Here is an 18,736-nt window from a genome sequence, read left to right as displayed (position 1 = left end):
GTTTTAACATGGGTGGATTGGTTAGCTGTGCTAGGCTAGCATGTGGGGCCCTCAGTGTCATCCACATGGAGCCACATAAATGTTGAACAGGAAAAATTAAGCACTTTCTCAAAGGAAACCACTGATATAAACGTGACTGAATTTGTCTAATCAAATGAATACTGCATTACTTTCATGAAAATATGTAAAATCTGTTGTTTCTAATTCGAATTTAGATGGAATATTCCAGTTTAATTTACAGGTCCCATCCATAATAATTCTGGTGCAGGACACAATGCGCCCCCTGCCGCTTTTGAAATGCAATTACATGCACGACACGTTAACTGATTATGATCTACTCCTGTAATCCGTGTCATTTAATTGTATCGTTATTATTTATAAATCATTTATAACTGTCACTGTCGTGACCACTTGGTTGGCAGTTGTTTTGTGGACATGTGTGTTGATAAGTTGCTAGGGAATATAAGGCCGGTTAATCATTAGCCTTATCATGGAATGCTACGCGATTCAACATCTGCGGCTTTAGTTTCCATGTCAGTTTTGATATTACACTTAGAAGTAATGAATTGATAATGTCATATTGTTGTCATACGAATTGATATTATGAAAATAAAAATAAATAAAAGGTTGATGTCAGAAGTGGGATTCGAACCCACGCCTCCAGGGGAGACTGCGACCTGAACGCAGCGCCTTAGACCGCTCGGCCATCCTGACAGTTATATACCTCATGTGAAATTATTCTTTTTATTCTTATTCCATAGAAAGTAAGGTATTAATGACATATTTAAATATTTAAACCGTTTAATTAAATATCAGTAATCTCAGTCTACTCCATTTCACATTTAAAACGGTAAGCATGAGTTATTATGGCGTTGTACCGACTTTGCTGCTCCGATAGCAACCCGTCGGCGTCAACCATTCATTTCAGTTCACATACATAACATACTGTAAAGCAGTGATAGCGTTAGCATTTGTAGGCTAAACTCCACTAGCTCACACAAACAACTTTAGCCTTCGGCCAGCAGGCAGCTGTGGACATCGTATGCGTAAGTTAACAGTTCCAAGCAAACGAGCAGCAATGACGAACAATAGCAGCACCATACGTCTGCGATAGTAAATAGTAAGTAAGTAAAATGTTAGCTAACGTTGTCTAGCATAACGCATTGGGGGCTGCGTTCACATGTCCTACTTAATTGTTTATGTTATATCTTATTGCGTGTAGTTGTAGCAGACTAGCAGCTATGAAAACGTGAACTGGTCTGAAGTTCCTTCAGTTCGACACTAAGTTAACTGACTATCATGTTGTATAATATTTGCACATTTCTACTTAACCCACCACCAGTGGCATAAAGTAACAAAGTACATTTACTCAAGTACTGTACTTATAAGTGCAATTTTGAGGTATTTGTACTTTACTTGATAATCTGCAAAAACTAAATTACATTTTGATGCCAATAATTTTGCACTTCGACTCAAGTACATTGTGAATTCCGGACTTTTTACTCGTAATTGCAGTATTAATAATACTTTTACTTGAGTAAAACATTTGAGTACTTTTTCCAAAATTCCACCACTGCCCACCTTTGTATGTCGAAGTATTTCTTGGCTGCTACCACGTGTACCGTGGTCGTGTGGTGGGCCATATGGATTCCATAACAATCTCAGGTTCCAACTTTGGCAACGTGCAACTCTCGGTGTAAAACTATAGGCCTATTCCCTTTTCACAGTTATGTTTTCAGTGAATCACAGCTGAAGCTAATGTCGTTAATTATGATGAGCGTTTAACTTTAATTCAGGTGTTGTTTCTGTGTGCCAGTGAGAAGTTAAATGTACAAGACAAACTGGCCATGCATAAACAGTGACCTATAACATAACCCACCCACAATCAGGCTCCAGCTGTGCTGTCAACATGTCCAATAAAGGTGCTTCCCGCCACCAATGTGGACACAAATAGAGCAACAGATGCAGTACTGCAGGAAATAGTCTGTGTATAACTTCGACTTTAATGTCACAACAAATAAGGTGTGTAAAAATAATAAAAATAAAGTAACAAGTGGGTGAAATCATTTTTTCTCTACAAGCTCCCACCATTCCTCCCTGTTTCCAGGACAGGGAGGAAGAAAAGATAGGAAGAAAGAACAAGGAAAACAGGTCAGATATAAATTATATACATAGGATATACAAGCTGGTCAGTTATTCCTGATATGATTAGTTTAATATAAGCTATGATGTTTACTAAGTCTTGTGTCATGTCAAGGACCCCCACATTAATATTTGGCTGCAGATCCCCATAAGAAAACATTTTGTGCCTGGTACCCCCATAACTTTTCAAGCCTCTAGATTGTTTTGAAAGTAGCAGATCTACAAGCTCTCTTTCTCTCGTCCTTCAGGTTTACCTGTCCTAGTGCAATATGGACTCTGCACCTATGGCACCACACAACTTTTCCTGGGTTGAGCCTGGCAAGTTGGCCGGGTTGGCATTTCCCAGATATACTGCTGAGTACCAGTATCTGCTGGACAATGGCGTCAAACACCTGGTTTGCTTATGTGAGAGAAAACCACCGAACTATGACACCTGCCCAGCGCTACAACTGCACCACATCAAGATCGTTGACTTCACTCCACCATCACCAAAGCAAATTGATAAATTCCTAGCCATTGTGGAGGAGGCTAATGCCAAAGGCGAGGTATTAGACCAATGGTTCTCAAAGTGGGGTCCAGGGAACCACAGGGGTCCTTGGGGAGAGGGAAGGGGGAGGTGGGGTTCCAAGGGGTCCCCAGGAACATTGGTTAATATAGCATCATAATATTTTCTACCACTTTAACCATATTCTATACTTTGGCTTTTAAAAAATAGCCGATCAAAGCTCACGTCATGATCGGCTATTTTTTAAACTATTTGAAAAATGGTGAACATTTTAGAAAATGTTTAAGTAATTAGACATTTTTTAACACAAATATTCTCTTCTGGGGGTCCCTGGCACAAAATCCACAACCTCCGTTCGGCCAAATAAATATGAATTTGGGGGTCCTGACGTGAAAAGGTTTGAGAACCACTGTATAATTAGACTACTCTGGTGGTTGCACTTGCAACATTATAATGCTCCCAAAAGGAATTCCTATGCAACCACTTAAGCCCTATATAATTAATTGTATGACAAATAGGAAAAATAGGCAATCTACAAGCTCATGTGAGCTAAAATAAATTATTATTATTTAATTAGCTTAAGTAAGGGACGCTAGAGTAAATGTGGTTAATTGAGGTGCTGCATATAATAAAGGAAAAATAAATGCTTATTTTCCCCTTCAGGGTGTAGGGGTTCACTGTATGCATGGCCATGGGAGAACTGGTACAATGTTGGCCTGCTACCTGGTGAAGAAGAGGAAGATTTCGGGGATCGAGGCCATTACTGAGATCCGGAGAATACGTCACGGCTCAATTGAAACACATGAGCAAGAGAAAGCTGTCGTTCAGTACTATCAACGCACTAAATAACACCACATGATGACAATAGTCGAAGATGAGTTGACAGTGATAATTATAATATAATAATGGTTCCTAATCCTATAATATATAATAGTTCCTTAACTGTGACATTTTATTTTTCGAATGTGCAATACTATACAGGTTCAGTTACACACTGAACCTACTACACAATTCAGTTGTTGACTACTGACTACTGTGCTCAAGTTAATGGTCAAGTGATATAGATTCGGTTTTGCAACATGCTCTTATAAATATATTAGTCTAGTGGAAATAACTACACTGCTATTCTATCTCCATTAACACTCCAACACAGTACTTTTGCTACATAATATAAGGTCACTTTGCAACCATCAGATTGTTCTTCTTTTTAAAACCTGTATGATAAATTGTCCTTTATACAATATTAAACAAGGCTGTAACATTTACTGAGGTAGTTGACTTGAAGAAAAGAGACGTTGACGGTCCTTAAATGAAAGGTTTTCAGGAGCCAGTCCTCTCTCTATGTTCTCTTTGTGGTTTCTATTAAAAAGAAGACAAAAAAAAGATAATTGTAGAAATACTTGAATCTCTTTATTTGTAAAGGATTATTATCACCATAAATGCTTGTGTATTTCAGTATATAGATGCTTGTCCATAATATTGAAAATCTTAATTGAATATGGTCAGATTTGTCAGTAATGTTTTGCTTACATCAGATCAAATATTTGATTAAACATCAATAATGTAATAAAATGCATCAGTTGTGATAGTAAACTGTCCGCTGTATGTGATGATGTGACTAAAAGTTGTACATGCCACAGTTTCCCTTCGTGTTGGACTGAATTCAAATTACAATACAAATACAAGCAAAATGCTTTCAACTCACTCCTTTGACGTCATGTTATTAATGTCTCCGCGTCGGGTTGATTTTTGCTCTGTAAACATGGAGACAAAAGGCCAACTGGTAACATTGCTTCTTTTGAAACATCAAACTAAACTAACTGTGTTATTAATAGTAGGCCTAATACACCAGCTGCGTATTTGGGAATAATTGCAGTGTTTTCTGGGGATCATGATACCTGAAGTTATCTTTGAGTTATTGCCCTCATGGGGAAGGTTAGCTCTTTCCTGCTTCTTCAACTCCTTGATTTCATTGTTTTGTTGCCTGCAGTGCCCCTTGCTCTGTGGGTGGGAGAAATAAATATCAAATGTCCCCCAAAAGGTGTGTGTGTTGTGTATCGTATTTGGATTCCTTGACACCACTTTAAAAATGGACAATGTTATTGATATACAATATAGCAATTATACAATGTATTAAAATGATATAGTAAAAAAGTAATAAAGTTGCTTCAACTGTTATTTACCTCGGCCCTCCACTCCAACTGCTGTATTGTCATCATCACTTCCATGTCGTCATTCTCATCATCATCATCGTCGTCTCTACTCTGCTGGAATTCCTGCAGTCTCTTTTGGAATTGCCACTCCAGGCTAAGCTTCCGTAGTCTGTCGCTCTCCTTTTGCGTACGACTAGCTTTAGCCTGAAGGTCTTGAAGTTCATGTTCTAGCAGGTCCATCACCTGAAGCTGCCGCTGCTTCTCCTTCTTCTCCTGGGCATCCCTCTGCCAGGGGTCTGGTGACAGGCTGTTGCTGTTAGAGAACTCCTCACTCATGGTGAAATACTGGGGTTCTTTTGGTTTTGATGGAATGCCTGAATGGTGTTGAGTCGAGAGCTTCTGGAAGGAAACGTGCTTTGTCGGTGTGATGGTCATCTGGGGTTTTTGCATTTGTTCTTTATGTGGGATGGGTTGTTGGTGCTGCTGTGATGGAAGGGACGGCTGAGGCAACTTTCTGCATTGATGGCTTTGCTGGTTCTCTTTTACACTTTGGGTCAGCTTCACGGCCACTGACGATGAATTCTGCTTGAAGGTGGCAAGGGAAGGGTTTGACTGAGCATCAACTGGCCGTGTGACAGGGATGTCTATACGTATTGGCTGTATTGAAGGTGCTGGCGCCAGGCTCTGTGAGAAAGGTGTTCTCCACAAACCTACACCAGCTTTGCGTTCACCCAGCTGCTGGTGTTTTGAGGGAGAGTTGTAATCAGAAAGGATGTCATGACTAGAGACACTAGAGCGAAGAGGAAAAGAGCAGTGGCTTGTCATGGATTTTGTCTTCTGGTCTTGATGATGTCGCTTGTCCACCAGAGGGCCTCCACTGTCCATGCACAGATTTTCCTGTGACAGGGCCTGGCGCTAAAACAGAAAAATATGAGCTTCATATGAATTTCATGAGAAAAGCTTTAATTATTGTAAACAATAATAATGATAATAACAATGTCATCATTAGTTAATACAGTAAAAACTAAATATGGTAAATCAATGGCATTAAAGTAATGCCAAAATAGATTTGACAAGGTTTTGTTGCCATTGAAGATGTCATACCATGTGGGTCTTCTTGATGGTGCTGTGTCCATTTAATCGTGTCAAAGACACTTGAAACATAGGCAGTGGTTGTTTGTATTCTGGTGCTTTCTTGTCCTGGGATCTACAAGCGGGCAGTGTCAGGTATTCCCTTTGATAAGTCTGAATAGAAGAGAGAGTACTTTAAGGTGTTAAAATTACTCTTGACAAGATATAATTCCTGACACTTTATCCAAAGCAACATACAACAAATAACTCACTATAATATAGTGTTAATTTAACTCTGATTTAACTTTGAGAGTGTACACTCTCAATCTCAAAGTTAAATGAATATTCAGCCTTTCAGGGTTTTATATTGTAGATAGATAACCCAAGTAATTCTGGAATAAGCTCAAGTCCTCCTAAGTCATCATGGCCATAAATCTAAAGCCCAAACACAATAGAATCTCTTACATCAGTGCAGAGATTGATGGTGGAGGTGGCAGAAAACTGGCTCGCTCTCACAATGGGGTCACATGGTTTTTCTCTGTCCTCAGGGACACAATCTATTGAAGTGAAAAAAGAACATAACATACTGAACTTGTTCTCATGCATGGTTTCATTTGTCCATATATGGGCATACAGTATAATGATTACATCAGGGATCTCCATATATGGGCATAAAAGGGACACAGACAGACAGACAGACAGATAGACAGGTAAAACAGTTCTGACAAAGGGTACAATTGGTATTGCATAACCGGGTGGGGTATGCATTCCCAACTTGCGTTGTTGCCGATCCGACCGATATGTCATATGTAAATAGGGCGATCCGGATGTCCAGAACGGATAATCTCACCAATATGGTGGTATATTTACCAATGACATCAGGGATCTCCATATATCTTAGCATAAAAGGTACACAGGCAGGCAGATACAGATATCTCCATATAGGGGCATAAAAGGGACACAGAAAGACAGATGGGTACAACGGGTAGTACAACACTGGGTTGGGCATGCATTCACAACTTGCATTGTTCCCGACTTGCATCATTCCTGAGTAGTCCTAGTTAAGACATTCAGGGACAAAAAGGATACAAAGGAGAAGTACACTCACTCATCATGTTTGGGTTGGATCGATATAGCTGTCTGTTCCGCTGCATAATCTGTTCTTTTTGTCTTCTACTGGTCTCGTGGTGATTCTCCCACAGTTCTGAAGGATTACCATCAACACCATTGTAGAGAATGAGTGCTTTTCCATTCGGCTTAGCATGGCTGTTATTGTCTTCACCTTGAAAAAAAGAAATATATATATATAAGTGGTTAAACATAGTGGAGTTGTTTACTTCTTTCTCTGTTCATTTTTGAGCGGTGTCTCAGCGCAACAATGCTTGACCGAGTATGTTATGTACAGTATGAGTATACTCATACGCCTCGTATGAGTAGCAACAGCTGCAATACCGCTGGGTGACCAAGTAGCGCTGTTGAGCAGCCTTGACATTAATGGACAACAGAAGAATTCATATAGGCAAACACTGCTCAAAGGCACTGCTCACTTCACAATGGGTGAGATTTTGTATTCATACCTGGGGATGGTTCGCTTAACAACGCTTCCAGGCCATGGTAGCATGCTCCCAGCTTTGCAACCTGCAGGGTCACCACTGGTCCAGTTTGCATTATAATCCCTGCTGCCCTAATACATCAACAAGAGGCTGTGTTAATACAGTAAGAGTAAGGACATAATTAGTGTGGTTGCCCAACAGGGCAACACATTATAGTCCCAGGGAAACTTTATAGACTTATAGGGTAACTTTTTATAGACTTCTAGGGTAACTTTTAGGGATAGGGAATCAATGGGAGTGGGAATCAGTAGGGAATCAATGGGAGTGGGAATCAATAGGGAATCAATTGGTCGGCAACCGTCAGCAACCACACTCGCAATTCATGACTTAGTTATCCAGATTTTTTTTTTATTGTCTTTTGGAATAACATTTCTTTCTATTTCATCACTTAACCTTTCTCCAGTGTTCGTTGACAAAGTTGAATAAACCGCTAAAAAGTCAGTGAAATGGTGATGAGTAATAGTTGTTCAAATGTTCAAATGCTGGAGTGTGATGGAAAACAAGGTGTTGAGGCAATCAAATGAAAAACACAATATTTATATTTCATAATTGTAGTTTTACAGTATATTTATTTGGGACAACACAACTAATTTGTGTATGTAACATGAGTTTTGGAACCATGGATATGCATGTTAACAAGGTACCTTTCTTGAGTGAGGTCTACAAGGCTGTGACCATCCACACTCAGCAGCTGATCTCCAGCAGTCAACCTACCATCCTATATGAGTCACACATGAGAAAACATAAGATTAATGATATATTCCGATAGCTTTCAACCGATAACTATGTTTCTTTCAAGAGATTATTACTTTTATAAGTTTATTGAGACCGGAGTGTGGGCAGAAGGAAGGATTAAGTATACTGCAACAGTTGATCCTGATGCAGGAATCAAAACCAGAATGTGGTTAATGCATTCTTTTGTTGAAGTTTGTGCAAATGTTCTAGGTTAGAGTGATGTTGGAGCTCACCATTTCAGCTGGTCCTCCCTTGACGATAGACTTGACATAAATCCCAAGGTTACTTTGCTCTGCTCCCTGTAGCAGAACAGGGGAATACATAAGTCTGCAGATTGCAATGGTTTTAGAATGGTTTTGTTGAAACAATACATCTTGACCAATTATGCTTAATTATACTTAGTTGTGTGCCAGTGTCACATGCTGAGAATAATCATAGCCAACCTACAAGCTCACAATAAGCATTGAGCTTGTAGATTGGCTATTTTTTACATGGAACACCATCGCATAACTGAGTGTAAATCTGAATAATTGTCCTCACCTTGGCTGCCACTATGCTCATCCCCATCCCACTGTTCAAGGGTTTTTTCAGTGTGAACATCAAAACCTCTGGCTCTATGGCTGCAGCCTGAAGGAAGAAATAGGCTATATTAATTGAATGGAAACAATATATTAATTAGTATCTCATTAAGGATACTACTAACACCTTACAATGGGCTCATTGCAGTTTTGATAACATGAATATTAGCTGATGGAAAAACATATTAAGTACACAATAAATGGAAATACTCCCTAATAATTCATCTTGATGAGTGGACTATACTGTCCATCTTGTTCTCATCTTGTGTTGGCATGTTAAGGTTTTGTAAGAACATAATCTGTTTGAGAGATTTTCTAGCAGTATTGACTGAGTCATTGTGAAGCATTAGAAATGGGTCTCCAGGTTCATTCACTGGAATGAAGCCATTGTAAAGTAACCTCTACATGGTAACACATTGAACTCTACAACATACTCTAGAATGTTGGCTGTTTACCAGAGACGTGGTCCCTGCAGAGGAGGTTGTTTCAGTAAAGTGCACAGTCCAGCTGCCTTTGAAGTTACGCTGTACTGCCAAGCTGCAAAGACCTGAAACAACAGACAATCATGCATATCAAACTTGGGGTCCTTGAAATTAAAAAGGCTGAGAATCACGAACTACCATTAACAGCGCCTGTGATACTAGGTCACAGATTTTACCATAAATGGAACTATTCTAGTTTGCGGGAGTGATGAGTCGTATCAGCGGATCTAGAAAAATATTGATAAATCCACAAACCCCCATCAACAAAGTACTGATGTCATAGACTGGCTTGGACTCCTTATTTACGCTTGGATAATATCAAACCTGAATAATATCAAACATAGGAATAGAATCTAGTCTATTAGACAGTCTACATTTCCCAAAAGGAAATGCATGTATTTAGTCTGACCAGAAGCAGGAATAAAACATATCCCCACCGGTGATTAAAAAAATCACACACGTGTGAACTGAGCGGTGGTCGTGGAGGCTGCGCAATAATTTAATTGAATTCAATTGAATTGAATTTTTGAATTGAATTGAGTGAGTGAGTGAATGAGTGAGAGAGCCACACTTGCTCACCAATAGAGAGAGTGTGTGTGTGTGTGTGTGTGTGTGTGTGTGTGTGTGTGTGTGTGTGTGTGTGTGTGTGTGTGTGTGTGTGTGTGTGTGTGTGTGTGTGTGTGTGTGTGTGTGCCTGGCCTGGCCTGAACGTATGTGTGTGAGTGTGCCTGGCCTATTCTGAACAACAGCGCCCCTCCCTTAACATGTGTGGTCACAAAAGGTACTGTAGGCTACATACAGACACGGAGACAACGCTCACAATATGTCGCATCATGAGTCATGACATATTGTGAATTTGTAGATAAGCAAATTTCACAATTTTACTTTTTATCTTTGGAACTTTTTTCCTATAATGACGTGCAAAATAGGGATAGATTATTTAATTAAATCATCAATATATATTTTTTTAGAATCGATTAAATTGATTATTAATTTGTCTTATGCGGCGCTAAACCTGACTTGTATTTTTGTGTTTTGTTTTTCTTTTCCTTTTTGTTTGTCTCATGTCGATTCTGCTTTTACTTTTACTTTTATATTATGTAATCTTGTCTTTAATTTTTGACTTGTATTGTCTGTTCAAGATTTGCCTTAATCTCCTGAAATTGAAAATTCAATAAAAATGCATTGAGCAAAAAGAAAACCTATTATTAATTTGTTTAACTCCTAAAGCACATCTTAGGCTAACACCTTTGCAGCAGATGGGCTGTAAGAATTGAGTGAAGCCTGGTGGAAGTCCTCTCAGTGATTCACAGGAGTAACCTCCCTCAGGAAGCAGGAAGGGCAGATGAAGGTCCAGACTCTCCTCCAGTTGGAGGTCACGTCGTTCACACTGAACCAGCTCGTCTGCCGAGCTCACAGCAGCTGCCACCACACTCTCAATCAAACCCTGGAGAGACCACATCATAATAATGACAGTCATGTAAAAGTAAAGTCATTTGAAAGCAGTGATTTTTAGGTCTGTAACTCAGTTATATATAACCTTTATTTAACCAGTAAAATCACATCGAAACCAAAGCTTTTTCAAGTACAAGAGAAGAGGCAGAGACATGATACAGCTTTGCATAACATACACAGGAAAATCCGATACAAATAACAGCCATAAAACACATGGACTACTAGCGACCACTGAGAAAACTAGATATTTATTTTCCCACAGGGGAAATTCAGTGGTGGAACTACAATGAGAGAGGGTGGAATAAGCCGATTTACAAACAAACGAGTGAAATAAGCAACTAGAACTACATGCACTCTGTCGAGGTGCCAACTTGCGTCCTGTGCACAAGTGTGCGACTGCAGTGCGCGCCATGAGGTGCGCTCACCACTGGCATCAATCACCACGGGCGTCTGGCGATGCCTGTGACATCACCATTGGCATCACTGGCTTAAACGCCCACAGCTACCTACCTACCGACATACGCAGCCGAACGCAGTACTTACGCAAGTGATAAGGAACGAAGGGCAGAGGGAGTACTCACAGGAGGTATGTTAGGCTCATTGGGTGCGTAGAGATAGGTGGAGAGAAGTGTTTGCAGCTGCAGAGAGTTCAGCTTGAAGCAGGTATTCAGGATGTCCTGCACATCTTCTACAGAGTACTTGTTCATGGTCAAGAGTGTTGTTGCCTGGAAACAGCCAGCCAGGTTCGTTTTAAATTCGAGCTACAAAGTCTTGTATTATACAAAATTATGCCTAGATAGGTTTTCAGATAAACACAAGCATTGAGCAACATAAGCATTCAAACCCATCAGCACATAATTTCCCCAAATATTCTAAGTATGGATGCCGGCTTAGTATTACATACATGATCAGTGTGAAAAGCTTAAAGGGTGAATACATAAAACATTGGAACTTGTGTCTATGTCATTTTTTTGGCTTTGTCCACTAGGCCTGTCACAATTATCAAATCTCAATTATTTTAATTATGTTCATGTTTTTCAAATATTTTCAAAAGAAAGAAATAGCAGATTGCGACGTGTTGTGAGCTTGTAGATCGGCTATTTCCACTATCAATGTTCTTTTTTAAGTATAAAGTTGTAAAATATGTCAGTCATTTCTTCTTTCTGTATATTTAGGTTATGTGTCATATCTGCCATGTGCAACTTCAAAGCCTACAAGCCAAACGGAAATGTAATTGTCAACGAGAAAAACACAATGAAATCGTTAATCGCAATTATTTGAGTGACAATTAATCGTCATGTAAAATGTCATAATCCTGACAGCCCTATTGTCCACTTTCAATCCAATGCACCTGGATGATGCGTCCCAGGTGACAGTCAGCAGCCAGCTCCAGCCCCTGCCTCTCAGCCCAGGCCTCGATGGCAGTGAGCCTCTGTCGGAGGGTTGCTCCCCAGTAATGGGAGCGCAGGCCCAGGGAGCAGGCCTCAGGGCCCATCAGCTGGTTGAAGAGCCAGGCACCGATATAGTGAAAGAGCTGGGAGAAGAGCTGGATGGTGAGGGCCGGGTTGACCCGGCACCTCCGCAACAGAGACATGGCGTTCATTAAGGTGTTCAGGACCATCTCTGTTAGGGGGCAGAAGGAGTGTCAAAATGGTAACCCTTTAAGCAGAAACACATTATTTGCCAATCCATGCAAGTACAGAAATGTGTCTTTGTGCAGAACATACTGAGGCTCTAGTGGTGTACACATATGGCATAAGAATGTAGTAATAACAGGGAGGACTTTGTGACGTCATCTAGTTCTAGTGCAATGGGACAGTGCAGGAAAAATACGACATACTGTAGACTATGATACAATAGACATATGTAGATTGCATGTTAAAGAGTAGTATCACAATGTACTGTGGGGGTTCTACGTAATTTAAGTGCAGGCTTACCTATCCCAGCAGGCAATGGACCGTGTTGTTCAGGATCAATCAAGAAAGTTGGCAAGTGTTTTCTGAGCTCATTCTGTAGACACCTGATCAGGCACCTTAGGAAATAAACGGCACATGAATAATAAATACTTACATGCTTTACAAACTGTATTATTGGTTATTGAATGATGAAGCCTTTTATTTATTTATACACTTAACATATTCCAACATTATTGCTATTATTATTCACATTATTTATCAATTCAATGAGTGCATAGAGCAAAAGAGGACAAAATGTGCCACAGAGGCACAAAAATCCAGGTCCAGGCACTCAGGTGGATTTAGAAATAAAAGGCCTTTATTTGGGCAACGGGCTAGAACATTAAAAAACACCAACGCGTTTCGGCAAACGCCGTCTTGAGGGTGTTACTGAACAAAGACAAAATGTGGAACTAATTATCAATGAGTGCGTACTTTACTTACCGGTATTTTTTTAACCTTTCTAACTAAACACACAGCACCACATTTAAGGTCAAGATTAACTATTCATTTTGCACGTTGCTGGCATAATTAAGACAACATTTTTGACAAAGTTTACAATAACGTAAATAGGGATGCAAGGTTGATTAACACAACAACACTGTGGTTTATCTTACTTGTAAGCTTTATGCACCAAGTGGGACAGGTCCACCTGAGCTTGCTGTGTGAGAGGACAGAGATCTTTGTCCTGTCTGAAGAAATTCAGGAGTTCAGAGGAGTTTGCCATCCAGAAGGCGAGAGCACCAGCAATCATCTGCTGCTTCTGCAGGAGAGACACAGCATGTTCACAATACTGTATATCCAGCCAATATATTCTTTTGTTATTTTTGTATTTATTTTATTTTTTACAAAATCCTCTACTTCCCCATTCACGGTTTTGTTTTAAATTAAATCATCCATTCAGGGTTCCCACACATCTTTACCAATTCATTTCCAAAACCTTTCCCAAACTTTTCCAGAATATTTAACCCGATTTCCAGGACTATATAAGAATAATTCAGCTCAATAACGAGTCGAAATCTACAGAAAATATCTACAGAAAATAGCCGATCTACATGCTCACAACGCCTCGCAACACTAATAATGCTATTTTCACAATTTCTGCCTCTAATATATGACAATTTGGCCAATTTTGTCATTTCAGAGGTATTAACAAAATCAATAACCAAAGACAATGCATAGCTATTTTTTCCATGCAGGACCTTCCAGGACCCTTGATCAATTCCAAAACTTTTCCAGTACTGGAAAAATATTTTTCTAAATTCAAAATATTTCCAGGAATTTCATGACCGTGGGAACCCTGACCATTATATCCATAACGTTGAAACAAATCCAGATGACTGGTTGACTTGCCTGGATGACCTTTTCAGTCATGTCCACCATCTTGTTGGTGATTGAGGTCACTCTGTGTGTCTGCCCTGATGGGCGAGAGCCTTGGCTGTGGTGGTGCTGGAGAGCAAAGCGCCCCGCAGCGTAGAGGACATAGGCAGGTGACAGCTTGAAGTGGACAGTTGAGCTGTTGGTGTAATTTATGACTGCAGACAAGAAGCCCTCTTCAGCTGAAAATGAAACAAATCGCCAGTAGGGGGCAGGAGACGATTGGAAAAAGAAGGGTGGTGAGCTCACAATTGTCAAAATAATTATTATTTGTGAAGTGAATGTGCATTATTGGAATTTTCTTTACTTACAGTCATCCCTGAATTTAATTGCAACTGGGAGTCCAGGCTGTTTAGAATAGGTGGGCCTTCCTGTGTAAAACATTTGAGCAGAGATTTGGACACTTAAGTCTGAGATCTGTTGCCTGGCCTAATTCTATAAATACTATCATGGTTTGTTACAAAACATGAAGCACTCAAACATGCCGGATAAGCCTTACGTCCATCCTTCCAAAGTTTATTGTAGTATAGGCTACATTTCCATGTATCAAATAAATGGCTGACTATTCATCCTCAAAAATAACATGTGCTGTATGTTAGTGACAGTATAGTGCTTTAAAGACAGAATAACCCATCCCAGCATTTTTGTATGTCTCAATTTGTGCGGTATTCACCTGGATCCGACTGCCTTCGTTCTTGTTTTTTGATTCCGTTCATTTCTGTCGCAGAGTTGGAGGCACTAAAGCAGTTTGACCTGGATATTCGTTGAAAAGGGGAACAGAGTTATTATTCTGCATGTTAGTTCATTGGTTCTATGGCTTGAGGCCAGAATGGTGGCCAGGGGATTCACGTGGGGAATGTGAAGCTGTTCTTTTTTTTCTTTTTCTTACCCATTTACATCTCCTTCTGCCTTGTCACAAGGCTTAGCTTTATTCTTCTCCCCTTTCTTTTCCATTCTTGACAGAGTCCTCTTGAAGTTCTGGATCATGCCTCCCTTTTCCTTCCTCTCATGGTTTTCCTTTATTTTTCAATAGGGCACGAACACACACATTACAAAGAGCAATGCAGAGAGGGCAATTGAGGAATATAACCTATACTACAGTGTATTACATTCCTAATTTTGGTAACACCTAATTTTTACATTAATTATCGGATGTACAATTAGTTGACGAGTACCTGCAAAATGTCCTTGTCATTCCTCAGCACAAAACGTCCCTCTCTGTTGTCTGAGTTCCAGTTTAACTGTACCACTAAAGGTTTCTCATGGAGATCCAGTTTACGTTCTGAAAAAGGGAGGTGAGTATGTATGAGATGACTGAATCATTTAAGATGTAAAAAAAAAGAAAAAAGATTACAAACCTCAAAGAACAGTTTCATGTCCTAGGACATGTGGCTAATGTGAGACAGCTATACTTTCGTCCATGCCTTACCAATTATCCCTATACTCCTTTTTTTTTTTACTATTTTGAAAGACATTTTAAAATACTTCAAATAGCTTGTAGATCAGCTATTTTAACTAATAGTAAAACAAAAAAGGCAAAAGAGTTTATAAGGGGTAATGGATGAAAATAGGACCCATGGACTCATTTCAGGGTTCAACATGCCATGTTGAGAATATTAACATAAAACATAGCGACACAGGCTTGGCAACAGGATATCAAATTCACAGAACAGTGCAGGGCAATAAAACATATCCGTCTGCAAATGTATCATTGTTTTTATATGATTGTATGTGATCTAATTATATGTGTGCCTTTGGTCTAATCTATTCTGAGATTAGACATTTTTTCTAGCCATGGCCAGACAATAATGTTCTATTCTATTCTATTGTACTCTATCACAATGTACAATCAGGCAGCAAGCATGCAGCAGAGAGGATGATAAAAGAGCTTGGCCACTCGTAAAATAGGCGATCTACAAACTCACAATTCATCGCATAGGGGCTCCAGGTTGAAAGTGGTTAAAATATATTTTTTAGGGTGTAGAAGTGTGCACATAGTACTGATATAGTACTAATATATATTCATAACGTTTTGTATAACGCTGTGGACACCGTTTGGGAACCACCTCTATAGACCCTATAGACATGACACAAAGTTGAATCAGTGCTGGTGTAATTTAAGTCAGAGTAACTGGTTCTTACCCTCAGTGGTATGGACTTCATACAGTGAATAGCAGGTGGTCAGCATTTTCATATCAGGCCTGAATTTCTCTGAGAGAGTTTGAATTACATCCAGAGTAGAGGAACTGCTACAAATACGTAGGCACTTGGTGGCAACATTGCCAGCAATATGGTCCTCAAAGTAGAAGCGTATCACACCATGGAACTCTAGATTCTGTAAGTGAAAAGAAATAAACCAAGCAGAGATAGTCTGTAATAGCTGAAAAAGTTTCTGTAGATTTTCAGATTAGAGCAGACGGGAAACATTATTTAATTATTGCATGTTTTATCTTCACTCAGTGTCAACTTTCATTCAATTGAATTTTATTATAGTGCCGAATCACAACAAAGTTGTCTCAAGACAATTTAGAGCAGAGACCCCCCCTGTCCTGAGCAAGCATTTTTGAACATTATTATTTTTATTATTTTGTTTGATATTCTGTCACTTCTATCTTTAAACATTAATTTAATGTAATCTTAGAGTCTTCGAATTCTGCATGTATGCATCATGTATGCATCATGATGCCATGCATCAAACGTAACAAAATAGTTACGTTTGATGTTAACACCAACATAGCTGTCGCCTGTCGGAGAAGGGGAACTCACCTTATCAGGCTGACTTATTTCAAACAAGTCCAGCCTGTTGTTGTTCCACTGTCTGATGACATTGGCTAAGCTCTGTCGCTCTCCCTCTTCAGGCATTTTCACAGACCACCAGAATACCTATTTGAACTGCAAGTAATTGCACAAAATATTACTGTATAGATGTCCACAGGGGTAAAGAACAGACCATCCAGCAGTACACCAGTCCACTTTTGGGGGTACAACCCCACAACCCCCCACAACCCCCTGAGGAATGTTCTACCCACAATAACCCCCGCCTCTACCCTCGTTTAATAACAGGTCAGTGGATCTCTGTGTTGTGAGTCAAATGGAGTCCTAATCAAGTATCAGTTGCAGCCAAGCAAACGACTAATTTCCTAATAATGAACCAGCCAGAGCAACCTTAACCTTTGTCTTAATTTGTGTGCAAATGTTTTCACTAGTAGCAGGGTGTGTATTGATAGGCGGTTTGCCAGTATACACAGTGTACAGTAGGTTGTGGAAGTATATTTATGATGACAATTTATGACAACCTTTTTTTACTACTTAAAAAATAGAAACATAAAAATAAATAAAAATCACACCCGTGTGAAGTGGAGCTGTGTGTGTGTGTGTGTGTGTGTGTGTGTGTGTGTGTGTGTGTGTGGATCATGTGTACCGATTTTTGTGACATTTGAAGAAAATATGTAGGAAAAGGAGCAAAAAGTGTGTTTTGGAGAAAATTCAAGATGGCGGAAAATCTATCATGGCGCAAATGGGCGTGGCCTATATGGGGAGATGCGTCATGACCCAAGGAATCCAGGGAAAAAATATTTTTAATTTTCCGACCTACGGTTCAAGAGTTACAGGCCAAAACGTAAAGTGGGGTGTTATAGCGCCACCATGAGGCCAAATGACACAATTATTTTTTATTTAATCCTTGAAATCATTATGAACCTCCTCTCCAAGTCTTGAAACTGTAGCCCCTGTGGTTTGCGAGAGACAAATAATTGAATGTGAGTTTTTGCGATTCCCATTCTAAGTCAATGGGGAAAATTAATTCACTAATAAATTAATATCAATTAAACTATAGAACCTTTCTCTTAGAAAAGTAATAGCCCACGATTCCCGAGTAAGCCGGTCGATTTGACATATGGCGCGAGTGTTTGGTGGCAAAACTGTGGGACTAGTGGCGTGCCGAAGTTTAGGAAGTTCAGGCTACATACACACAGACACACACACAGACACACAGACAGACAGACAGACACACAGACCCACACAGCCACGTATAGGGAGCCTGTGTTTCACACAGCTCCAAAAATAATCCCCATTGTGGGATACTTCCGTCAGTCTATGGACAAGGGAAGGAGTCCCAGAACAATTTTCACACTCAAACTTGCCATGAGAGCATTCCGTCCTCCTCTTAGGTTGTTTGTGCTTGAGTGAATTCCACATATCCATAATTCTCAGTCTTCCCATTGAGGCAGTGGCGTGTTATGTGGGGCAGCTTTTGTTGATGGCACCGATATTTTTCTGGGTAAACTTTACAATAGAACAAAAGCCTAAACTTGCATCAACAACTAATTAGATTGGCTAGCCTATAGAGTACGGCTGTACACCCCAAAACAACGGCGGCTATTATTGTCTGGATGAATGCAGAAAGGACAACTTTGATTATAAAAACAACACATTCTTTTACAGACTCTCCCATTATTCATTTTACAGCAAAAGGTGTGTCTGAATACACTGCTGTTGTGGGAAACTTTATAATTAAATGTACCAGCCAAATACACTAGCCATGTATCAGATCAGTTAGCCAGGAATTATCAGTCTATTGGAAACTGGAAGAGCAACATTAAAAGGGATATGTCACCCAGAAGCATCAATTGTGAATGGATACTTATTAAATATGTGCTGCAAAACAAACT

The 18,736-nt window shown here is 39.7% G+C and overlaps 2 protein-coding genes across 5 annotated transcripts; one reads left to right on the top strand and one right to left on the bottom strand.

Moving 5' to 3' along the window:
• Positions 1 to 1,055: 1,055 nt before the first annotated feature.
• dusp23b (dual specificity phosphatase 23b) lies at positions 1,056 to 3,505 on the top strand. 4 transcript variants are annotated; one of them, XM_080750576.1, is made up of 4 exons: positions 1,056 to 1,120; positions 2,108 to 2,151; positions 2,391 to 2,687; positions 3,311 to 3,505. In XM_080750576.1, exons 3-4 carry the CDS (start codon positions 2,412 to 2,414, stop codon positions 3,494 to 3,496), a joined length of 462 nt encoding a protein of 153 aa, XP_080606702.1. In that variant the 5' UTR covers positions 1,056 to 1,120; positions 2,108 to 2,151; positions 2,391 to 2,411; the 3' UTR covers positions 3,497 to 3,505. The 4 variants fall into 4 exon arrangements, with proteins under 4 accessions (XP_080606702.1, XP_080606703.1, XP_080606705.1 ...); XM_080750577.1 differs by having other exon boundaries at positions 1,099 to 1,124; XM_080750579.1 differs by lacking the exon at positions 1,056 to 1,120 and adding an exon at positions 1,855 to 2,022 and having other exon boundaries at positions 2,113 to 2,151.
• A 367-nt stretch (positions 3,506 to 3,872) lies between these two features.
• afdnb (afadin, adherens junction formation factor b) lies at positions 3,873 to 16,928 on the bottom strand (the record flags this gene model as incomplete). Its single annotated transcript, XM_080751014.1, has 24 exons — positions 3,873 to 4,006; positions 4,353 to 4,401; positions 4,546 to 4,648; positions 4,831 to 5,715; positions 5,905 to 6,045; positions 6,337 to 6,428; positions 6,980 to 7,153; positions 7,449 to 7,555; positions 8,129 to 8,202; positions 8,453 to 8,518; positions 8,760 to 8,846; positions 9,253 to 9,344; positions 10,528 to 10,726; positions 11,316 to 11,459; positions 12,086 to 12,357; positions 12,672 to 12,766; positions 13,307 to 13,452; positions 14,043 to 14,248; positions 14,378 to 14,437; positions 14,740 to 14,819; positions 14,956 to 15,083; positions 15,242 to 15,348; positions 16,209 to 16,401; positions 16,833 to 16,928. The coding sequence occupies 24 exons, from the start codon at positions 16,926 to 16,928 to the stop codon at positions 3,910 to 3,912; spliced, it is 3,693 nt and encodes a 1,230-aa protein (XP_080607140.1). The 3' UTR covers positions 3,873 to 3,909.
• Positions 16,929 to 18,736: the final 1,808 nt, after the last annotated feature.

Source organism: Nannobrachium achirus (genome assembly GCF_963921795.1).
Source record: "Nannobrachium achirus genome assembly, chromosome: 20".
In the NCBI taxonomy this organism is placed as follows: domain Eukaryota; kingdom Metazoa; phylum Chordata; class Actinopteri; order Myctophiformes; family Myctophidae; genus Nannobrachium; species Nannobrachium achirus.
The sequence above is the reverse complement of the archived record's forward strand: the minus strand, read 5'-3'. Positions and strand labels throughout refer to the sequence as shown.

What these genes read in the sequence shown, in the direction of transcription:
- dusp23b (XM_080750576.1), top strand. Translation starts at nt 2,412, where the DNA reads ATGGACTCTGCACCTATGGCACCACACAACTTTTCCTGGGTTGAGCCT. An exon ending in AGGCTAATGCCAAAGGCGAG is followed by an intron (nt 2,688 to 3,310) that starts GTATTAGACCAA and finishes TTTCCCCTTCAG; the next exon opens with GGTGTAGGGGTTCACTGTAT.